This window comes from Oryzias melastigma, linkage group LG7, assembly GCF_002922805.2.
Source record: "Oryzias melastigma strain HK-1 linkage group LG7, ASM292280v2, whole genome shotgun sequence".
NCBI lineage: Eukaryota > Metazoa > Chordata > Actinopteri > Beloniformes > Adrianichthyidae > Oryzias > Oryzias melastigma.
In genome coordinates this window covers 18,862,720-18,873,335 of record NC_050518.1, presented here as the reverse complement: position 1 = coordinate 18,873,335, position 10,616 = coordinate 18,862,720, and the positions used below count along the sequence as shown (strand labels likewise).

Here is a 10,616-nt window from a genome sequence, read left to right as displayed (position 1 = left end):
TCAAATAGACCTCTAGCTTGATATTTATTATATACATTTCATAGAGATAGCATGATATGAAACGCTTCTCTTGGTAATATTAAAAGTTATAAGTTACACTACACTATTGAAGGCTTCTCCTATTTTGGTCTGAATTTTAGTGAAATACGATGATGTTACTAATAATGAATGAGAAGAAATACCATTTTTGATTCTCCCCCCCCCCAAAAGGTTTTGGTTTTGGCCCCAATAATAAGACACACAGAAAACACTAAATGAGGCGCTTCTATAACCACATTATAATTGCCTCCCTATCCCCAAAGGTGAAACAGACAGCGTCAATAGGACAACCACAGTGTTTTTCATATTATTCCTAACTTATTGTAAGTAGTTTGTAAAGTTTGGTGGAAATCCTTAAATTAAGTTGGAATGTCTTACATTATTCTTCAAGCTTTCGCTCTGAAGTGCTTTCTGCATAATTCCCGGCTCAGCTGTGGATAAAACAAAGAAATAAAAACAAATCAGTTTGGTCTAAAAAATCTTCAAATTATTTGTCAAAAGGTGATGCAACTGTGCAAGTGCTTTGAATGTATCCAGCTTATATGATACTCACTGTCATTGCTGGACACCATCAGTGTTGTTCCATCTTGGTAAAGTGTTAGTTGACAGCTGTCCTGAGGACACCAGCCTGCAGGATTTTCCTCAATTATTTTCTTTGTTTCCTCCTATAAGAGTTCATGTAAAAAAGAGAAGAATATATATAATATTAGTCTTGGTAAAAGTATAAAAAAGTGTGGAGGAGAAAAAAAATCTTTAAGGAAACTAGGATGATGCACAGCTCCAGAGCCTCACTGACCACACCTGTTTTTTTCTCCTCTCGTCTCATCCCAGAATTATGATATCACTTCCTTGCACAACTGCATGCACGTCATTTTTCAGTAATGAGATCCAGACGGCTTCTAGCAGCCCCAGAAGACGTTCTGCAAATCCCCCAAACCCCCAAATCCTCACTTAGCTGGGAGTGGACCCACAGCTGGAGGAAAAACGAAAGATCCAGGAGGCAGAAGTGAAGCTGCAGATTATTGTTCTGGAATAATATTCCTGCCTGTTTTTATTCAAAGTTACATTAAAAAGTTACGTTTTTAAAGTTAAAAAAAATTTAGACAGTAAATGGAACCCAGAGTGCCCAGAGAACATGAGAACTCCTCACAGAAAGGTCCCAGTTGGGATTTAAACCAGTGTCTTCCAGCTCTAAGGTCAGAATGTTGACCAATGTCATGCTCTCACTGTTTTAAACTTAATCTTTTAGGCTCTGTTTCAGTTGTATCAGATGGAAAAACTCATAAAATACTTGCTGGTTTAAGACTAGAAGAGTGGAAGAATCAAAATACTGCCTTGAAAGTCAGATGCCAGCAGGTTCAGATGCTTTTTTTTTCTCTCCTGACATCTCAAATATATTGGTTTCCTGCAGCTTGAATGTCGTAAAACTCACACAGTCTTTTATTTCGACTTCCGCCTCCACGGTGCTGGTTTGCAGGTCCTCCTTGTTCGCGACACAATTCACATTAGGCTGCAGAAAGAGAAGTAGCTCAGATCACACCTTCCAGCACAACTCCAACATGAATCAGTCTTGGTTAATCTGTTGTCTTCTGCATTTTGGACTCTAGAATCCTACTTGATGATGGGAAGTTCCAACACTCACCACAACAACTTTTAGAGTTGGATGAGGAGTTTCCTGTACACCTGTTGGATCCTTTCCAGAGTCCTCAATCGCAGGTTCAATATTGAAGGTCGGTCCATTGAGAACTGTCACGGCTGTGCTGTTGTTCTGGCTCGCAGTCGTAGATGAATCCGTTGGCGCTGCTGGGGTTTGATGAGGCTGTTGAGTGTCTCCTCCTCCAGTGGGGCCCGTACCTTTGAAAGAAAACAGGAAGAAAGGCTTCTTAGGGACGAGTTTTTGTGTTAGGAAGTAGTTTTGTAGGTACAGTAAGTGCTCAGTGCATCAGCAAAGATGACGCTTATGGGATGTTTTTGCTTCACCTGTAGCACTGGCTGTGGTAGGTTCTTGACCCATCACTCCACCTGCAAAAAAGAGTAGTAGTATAAGTCCATCAATTATTTTAATCCTGTTCTTTAAATGACTTAGAAAGTTTTAGTTTAGTTTGGCAATCAGCTATTGTATATATTTTTTGACCAACTTTCTGCTTCTGTATAATTACCGGTATGAAGCCCAATGAGAGAAGTGTTTTGTGATTTTAGACCATTTAAATAACATTGAAAGTTAGAATTTTGACCTTTTCTATACATTTCTTTTTATTTATTTATTTTTGCTTTCTGACATTTAGTTTGAAGGAACTCACGTGGTTCCTCAAGATACTTCAGTGGTTTATTCTGGTGATTCGGGTGAGAATGCAGACCCATTTCCTCTCACAGTGACTGCATCTGCCATGTTTTAAGTCGTGTTTTAATGTATCATTCTTTGGCTAAGGTTTACTTTGTGTTGTTTTACACACCACCTTTAGATGGCGCTGTAGGTTAGTCTAAAGAAAGGAAAAAATAATAAGAAGAATCAATCGAGCATGGATCGCTCCAATATTGCTCGCCATTTTTATTGCACTGGTAATATTAGCCTGGGGTTGTGAGGGGCTCTAAGCTAGCAGGAGAGAATGTGAACTGATGGATGATGGGAAATGGTGGTGGGTCTACTCCACACCAACAGTCCTGTCCACAACTCAGTCAGATTTCTACTGCTGCTTTGCAGAAACTCTCCAAGAAATGACTGCTTTTTATTTTATTTTGGCCAAAAGTGGTAAAGTAAAAATTAAAAGACCACTGGGAGCTCTTTTACGATAGATCAAAAGATGATCGGAGTGGTACAACAAATTCACCAGTATGTGGAAACCACTTGTGCTTGTTGTTTAATGGCATCTAGCGGACAGCCCTCCTTTCTTGCGAGCTCTCTGGGTTTTGGAGTTTCTATCTGTCCTATCATGAGCTTCAGCTGGACCGTCTAACCTTCCAACCCTTTTACGAGTCTCTGTATGCTTCATGCGTATTCATTTACATCCTCCTGCAGCTGCTCCGTACACTTTTGCCTTTGTTTCTCGAACAAAGCCAACACTGAGAACTTGACCAAATCTGGAAATGTTATAGATTTTGCAACCGGTGTAGTTCTCTTCAACTCCCTCAGGAACGTTTTCATTGCAACTCAGAGATATGAGGAATGTCTGACACAGACAACGCCTCCCACTTGTGGAACATAACAAGAGTCCAAAGATTCATATTTTAACTTCAGTGACACTTTTTTGTAAAAGCAGCACTAAAACACAAACATCAGTCACCTCAAAAAGTCATAAAACAGAACTCAAAGATGTTGTTTTAACATAAATTGTTCATCTGATATGAAGTTTTTACGATGAAAAGATCAGTCTGGATTTTTTACAATTACAGGGTCACGATTTATCTTTTTTTTCCCCCAATTTTCAATTAAAAAGTGAAAACGCTCTGCAGAACTGAGGGTGACACAGTAACAACCTTAACGGTCTTCCTGTTCTCTAAAAGATAAACATAAAAGGTGTAATCTCTATTTTTTTTTGGTGCTCTCAAGTTTGTTTCAAGAACAAAGTCACTTTGGGAATGGGGTCATGGAAAGGGGAGATGTGAATCTCCTGTTTTGATAACTGAAACCTCACACCCAACCCAACTTGGCCTGCGTTCTCAAGAGGGCCAACTAATTAGCAGCCACATCGATGGAGTCTGCATCTGATGCTAGCCAACAGCTGAGCCAAAGAGGGGACGACCTCCTGACCACACATCCATCTTCTGGAAACGTCCCGTTTCCGCCACAATTCAAGGATGAAGAGGTGTGACCATGAGAGGGACGTGTTGAGAAGAATTTACTCAACAGTGGGACATTTCCTGCGAGCTCATGAGAGGAAGTGAGATAGACTTGTTCAGTCATGGAGTTAGAGCAGATAACGGAAAACCTTGGGTCTTCCTGGATCTCACATGAGTTCAGTGTTCTGCTCTGGTGGATAGGACTCTTCCCTGACAGTGAGAAGGCACTGGTTGTAATCTCAACTGGATACTTTCTGTGTGGAGTACAAAAAAAACATGCTTTTGGAATTGGTGACTTGTAATTGGCCCTTCAGTCTCAGTCACATGGACCTTTGTGGGGGGGGGTTGACCCATTTGGGTGCTGATAGATTTTGGGTTGTCTTAGCCTGTCATAAACAGGAGCGGAAGTATCTTAAATTTGCTTGAGGGTCATATGAAAATGAGAAATACAATTGTCATGAAGTATTAACATGAAGTATTTGTAAGGATTATGTAAGTACTTTTACACTTACTTATGACATATGATCAATGTTGTTGTCTGGTGCCCTAAAGTTGCACTCTGGTCATTAGTAAGGTGGGAATACTGGCTCCTTACTGACCATGTACAAATGCCGCAAGCAGATGACACGTAACACCAGTAGAAGGCCCACACAAACTATGCTCCGACTGTCTAATTTCCTAATTTAACTTCAACAACACTAACGGGTTCTTTGTGCAATGCGCACGGTTTGATAGGGTTGAGTAGATGAAAAATCAGGGTGTGCTCAGACTGGGAAAATCATTTGTTCCGGACCGAGTCAGGCAGACTATTGTTTTCCAGCCCAAAGCAAAGGATGCTACAGCTACAAGGTACACTCATAAGTCTTTGTGAGATATAGATTGTTGGGAAAACAGTGTGAGAAGCAAATAGTATGTTAAAAGTTGTTCCCATCAAATCCCACCACATTTTAATAATTTGCTGTTGCATCGCTGATCCATGTTTGTCCGCCAAAGTCTGGCTACAGTACCAATTTTGGTTCAGTTGTTCCGGTCTCAGCACGGTCTGTATTCAGACTGGGGAATTTTCAGTGAGAACCGAAGTTCAGTCCAATTGGAGACAAACTGAGACCACCCCAAAAGATGGGTCAAAGAGCGGTTCCTGGTCCCGGATCAGGGTCCACTTCGGGGTATTCAAACTGGAACTTTGTATGGATGATCGGGGGAAACTAACTCTGGTTCACAGTAACCCTTGTGCTATCCAAGGCATGTTGACATTGGGACTGGGGTCATCTGGACCCCACAAGAACTTTTTCTTTTTTTTTTAAAGATTTTTGATTTTCACTGGTGTCCATAGCAGACATGAAATCCTGTCCACTTTCATCCCTATTTGTCATGGGAGAGATAACACGTCAATGTAAAGCTTGGGTCATCTGGATCCCTTAAGATAGCACAAGGGGACCAAATGTGTTTAGTCTGAATACGCCCTCAGTGTGGCACGCCTGCATCTCACCTACTTCACAGTTCCTTTCCTTTGTGTGTTGTTTAAGTGCTTGCTACAACCTGTCGTCCACAGTATGCTTTTAGAAAGAAAATTGTGCATTAAGATTTTCGCTCTACATCCTAGATATTTCAAACGGGTCACCAGCTTTTTCACTTGCAGACAGCCTGTATCTAGCCGTTAGGGCAGGTGTGACTGTGTTTAAGTGCGAATGTGAGTGTGTGTGTGGTTGTTTTTCCTCATTAAGGCTCTCACAGTTTGGCACCCTATCCAGGGCGTACCCCAAAATTCATTTGTCCGTCGCTGGGTCAGCGTCACTATTCCCCGTGACCCCAACCAGGAAAAAAGTGAATTAGGAAAATGGATGGATGGGTTTCCAAGCTGCTGATTGGGCTTGTATTGTTTGATACGACCACACACAAAAACAGTTCGGAAAGCAGTCCGTCACCCAGAAAAATAGGAGAAGGTGCTTTTGGCATTAAAGAATCTCCACGTTTGTTTCCTTCAGTTCACAATAGACGAGCATAAACAGTCATCTCCGCATGGAGGAGACCTTGAACGCTTCTGCAATCACAGAAAAATGTGTTGGCAAACAGCTGCGATTGTTCTGCTCTTGACAACATTAACCTAAATGCAGCAGTTTCACATGTTTGTTTGCATTCTCATGTGGTGAGGTGTTGGGTGTGTGCTAGCTGTCAAATCATTTAGCAACTAAAACAATTTCAACAAGTCTAGTTCACTGAATAGACAATCAGGAATTTCATTTTGAGAGTATGTTTCAAACAACTCTTTCTTTTGCTTTAGGATGTGGGAGGGGTCAACAGCAGCACCTGTTGCAAGTTTAGGGGAATAAGAGCAATGTGTTCATCATATATTGGGTCAGACATGCAGGTTCTGTTTACAGAAGCACAGCAGTTTAGAGTGGAATCCATTAGAGCTAGGACTCAAAGTAAATAACGGGATTATCTTGCAAATATAAGGGTTTTTTCATAGGGATTCCCTATGAAAAAGGCCATTACCTTCAGTCTTTAAGTTGGACGCTATATGTTCTACATTTGTGACAAGTCCTACCCACTAATGCATTTCTTTTTATCTGAAAAGGGTTAATCAACAAGTCGGAGCTTTTGGGTCCAGTGGACCTACAGTCTGTGTGAAAACCTCAGCGTGTCTCCATCCAGACCCTTCAGCATCAACATGAAGCCATAGACCTCCAGTCTCAACAAAAACACAGAAAAACCAACACACCGCACCATAAACACAACCTTGGCCCCCCTCCAGAGAAGTTAGGGCCTCTCGGCTTATTTTACTGCTGCAGTCAACCGGCTGGATTTCACGGCTTCCCCGTCCATCTCAGAACTGTTGTAAAGGAAAGGTTCTGACAGTTTGAGGAAAAGACTGGCACCTCGGGAAACTCAGTGACTTATTAGTGTCTAGTCATCAATTGAATTTGAGAAACAAAGTTTTACAGAGCAACATTAACTATATTTGTCTTTTACTAGCTACCACCCGAACATCAAATGTGTTGGATTTTGTTTACGTGTCTGTTTCAGGCTGTTCCTGAATCTAAGCCAATCCCGGAAGAACCAAATGTTGTAGTTCTCCAAATAACCACTAGAGACTGGTTTCAAAAGGAGCCAAAATCCCATTCACTCCCATTGAAAACAAGTTTGATTTGAACAAAAATAAATAAATAAATGTATATACAGGTGTTAAAAACTGGTACATTTATAGTTTTTTAGTTGCAAATTATTGCTTTTAAATCATTAACTGTATATGTACGAGAGGGATTAGATAAGTTTGCTTCTTCCCACTCCTTTTCAAGCATCAATCAAATTCTATTTGATTTTAGTTAATAATCATTATACTTAATGAATCAAATGTGACTTAAGTGTATCTTTGGTTTTTTCACCAATGCATTTCATTATTCTGTAATGAGTTAGAAAAATCTGTTTTTTTTGTCTGGTATTGTCCAGAATTTATGATTGAAATAAACCAGATCAATCAATCAATCAATCAGTATATAGAACTGGACAGAGCGAGTGAGACGTCACCCATAAACTTACTTCCAGTTCCAACCAAATTAAATCAATACAGTCGACATTTTTTCGCGATATGTCCGTCGCCATGTTGGAACCAGACGTCCTCAGTAAGCAGTGATTGGTCATTTCGATACCAACCACTTTCTCCAATCAGTAGTGAGCATGTTAGAAGGCCACACCCCTTCCACTGAAAGCGAGCTCAGGAGAGTCTGTCAATCAAATGCTTTGAACGTTCGATGTGAGGCCACCTACTTTTATTGAGCCATCTGATTGGTCAGTTTAGAACTTGAATAACTTGCACTACAACAGAAATATAATGAAAAAAAAGAGAAACATGTTAAAGAGGAAAAATGGTTATTCTGACAAATATGAAGACTGAGTAGTAGCTGTTAATATATAAAAGTCTACGGGATTTTGTTTTTTTGGGGCCCGTTCACAAACACAATCAATTGTTTAAAAAAACAGTTTTTTTACCATTTGAGTTTTCTGCTCTAGTAAAGGAGGTAGTTTTTTCTTATTTATTTAGATTGACATGCTAAAACACTAAAAACTTTTACTTTTCGTGCACAATCACATATTTTTGGAAGGCTGCTGAGGTGGGCGGAGCAAGCCCCAATCAGCCCTCTTAAGGCGACATTTTCTTCACGACATCATGGATTCCAGTGTGTATATGTCTTTCGACAAACACAGTTACAGCGCCAGCATGTTACTTATCAGATTTAAAAATAACGCCGGCATGGCTCCTGGCAGATCACCAAGAATTTCACGCCTGGCTGTGGTGGATAATTTATATATATATCTATATATAAATGTACAGTATATATGTAGTTTGAGTTGTCACAGCTAAATCCATCGCTCTGTGTGGAAAAACAGAGGGATGTCAAGTGACACTTTTTTTCTTTTACAAACTTTAATCAAAAATGAGTGTCTTTTAGCATGTGGGAATAATGTTAATAAAAATAAAATGTTATCTCAGTATTATGTTATGGTCAGGTTTCACTAAGCCATAAATATAAGGTAAAACTACCTTTCTATTTGATTATTGTGGCAAATTTGTTAAAAATGCCATTCGAGAACAAACTTGTTGACTCCCTTCATGTGTCATTCCTTCTTTGCAGCATTTTTTGTTTCGGAGGAACTTCTTCATGAGATCTTTATTCTTGCATTAGTGTTTTGTAATGAGGGGAGGCAGAAAACTGCTGCAAAAACACTGCCGTACCTGATAAAAAGATTGCAGTGTGGGATGACCAACGAGGGACAGATATTTCTTTGCTTATTATTTATGGTATGTGAAGATGAGGCCGGCTTCCTCCCTTGAGTAACCAGGGAGGGGACCTCGTAAGAAGGAGGGGGGCTGAGTGTTGCAGCTGCAGAAAGTCTCCCCTCTCGAGATTGCGTTCCCTCCCTGCGTATGTGCCGTACGCTGAACTTGTGTAAAAAGTGGGGAAAAGGCGGAGCTAAATCTCTGGGCTTGAGTTTGACCTCCACCCAAACTGCAGGGACAGCACCTTGTATGTCAATGCGAGCCGCACCCTCAATGCTTTACTTCTCCAGATGTCCACGGAGGACCCAAATGTTTTTCCCTAATTTCACCTTCTAATCCCTATTTGGAGAAATAAGACTATCTTTATTCTGACCTAAATAAAACATAGCTTAATGTAATCCCTGGAAGTTTTTCCATGACTTTACGAACTTACGTAGAAAACAGCAGCAGGACAATAAGCACTGAGAAGACGGAAACATCTTCGTGTAACATAACCATCAACTGTTTCCACGTCTGTTGTCCGCTCTTCAACAATCTGCCAAATGACAGCCTCCATAAAGGAATTCCAGGACGAAAACGCTCCGAACATGAGCTCTCCTTTTCTGTTTTTTTTTAACGGGTGGCAAAAGTTGACTGTTTCCTCCCTGCCCACACCCATGGTGTTTTTAAACAAAACATAGGATTGTTCTGAAAAACAGAAGAAGAAGAATGAACAACAAGTTTGCAACAGTATCCATGCACATCCTATGACAGGATGCGGCAGTATGCGACACACAGTCACCCTCTGGAACTGCTGGAGCCAGCAGATAACAAGGATCCATCAGGAACACGCTTTCCTGGACCGAGGTTGTCGAGATCTATCTTGTTAGATTTTTACTTATATCTTCAAATTTTTTCTCATAATTAACATTCCTGCATCATTTCAAGACAAATACTTTGGGAAAAATGCTTGATCTCAGCCATCTCTGACAGCTTTTATTCTAATTTACTCATTAAAATAGTTTCGAAAGGGCAGGGAAACTCTAAACCCTTCTTTTTTTTTCCAAAACAGTTTAAATATTTTCCCTGGAGACGGCTGCTTTGGGAGCTGCTAACTGGTCCCCCCTTGAAGTCTAGCACACCTAGAGCACAAATGTTTACCGCACCCGACTCCTCACCTTCCACTATTTGAGTTGATGTTCATGACTTCAGCCTGTGATAAAACATAAATGTGATGCAGAGGTAGAGGGCTCTGACTGGAAGATCACAGGTTGGATTCCTACTTGTTGAGGTGTCCTTAAGCAAGACACTGAACCCCACATTGCTCCTGGCAGTTAAAGGTTGGCGCCAGTGCAGCCATCATCAGTATGTGAATGAGTGTAAATGGGCTCCTCTAAGAAGATAATAAAGCACTATATAAGCAGAAAGCTCAAACCACAAAATGTAAACTATTATTTTTACAATAATTTCTTAACATGATGCCATATTGGCTTCAACCAAACTGATTAATTATTCAGTTATTCTGGGAAACATTAAAATCTTAATATAATTAATGCTAACAAGCTTAAGCAAGGCATTCTTAACAACAAAAAGGGCGTGTCACCATCCATCAAACTGCTATAAATCTGTCATATAAGGATTTTTGCATTAGAAAGGCATTCAGTTGAGGAGATTTGTCAACACATAATGCGAACGTAACTTTGCTATGAGACTGAAAGTCTTGAAGATTGAGAAATAAGGTCAACATTTTTTAAATTTTAAATTCAAGATGGTGTTAAACGCAGGTTCTTGAACACTCGTTTAGCCCATTGTATTCACACTGGACCGGCAGGGAGGGGCTTCTTCATCTTTATCTACCATTTACTAGCTCATGTCCGCCACCTACAGTTGGAAGTGTCAAAGCGGTAAAAATCTTGTTCCAGATTTTTTTTTTCACAACTCTTTCTAAAATATCAAAGATTTTGTAGAATTCCAGTCAGCATAGGCGAACTAGGGCGCCATCTGCTGGAGGGAGTCACCAAATTCCAATTATTATTATATT

At 40.3% G+C, this 10,616-nt stretch overlaps 1 protein-coding gene across 4 annotated transcripts in view; it reads right to left on the bottom strand.

Annotated features, from left to right (window-relative positions):
* si:dkey-261h17.1 overlaps window positions 1–10,616 on the bottom strand; it is a 25,909-nt gene that overhangs the window by 3,564 nt on the left and 11,729 nt on the right. For all 4 annotated transcript variants that reach the window (XM_024293821.2, XM_036212848.1, XM_024293822.2 and 1 more), the window contains 5 exons: window positions 2,020–2,061; window positions 1,682–1,893; window positions 1,472–1,549; window positions 593–704; window positions 418–470 (listed from right to left, as the gene is read on the bottom strand). In XM_024293821.2, the coding sequence (XP_024149589.1) occupies window positions 418–470; window positions 593–704; window positions 1,472–1,549; window positions 1,682–1,893; window positions 2,020–2,061 (497 nt within the window). The remainder of the gene's footprint in view (window positions 1–417; window positions 471–592; window positions 705–1,471; window positions 1,550–1,681; window positions 1,894–2,019; window positions 2,062–10,616) is intronic.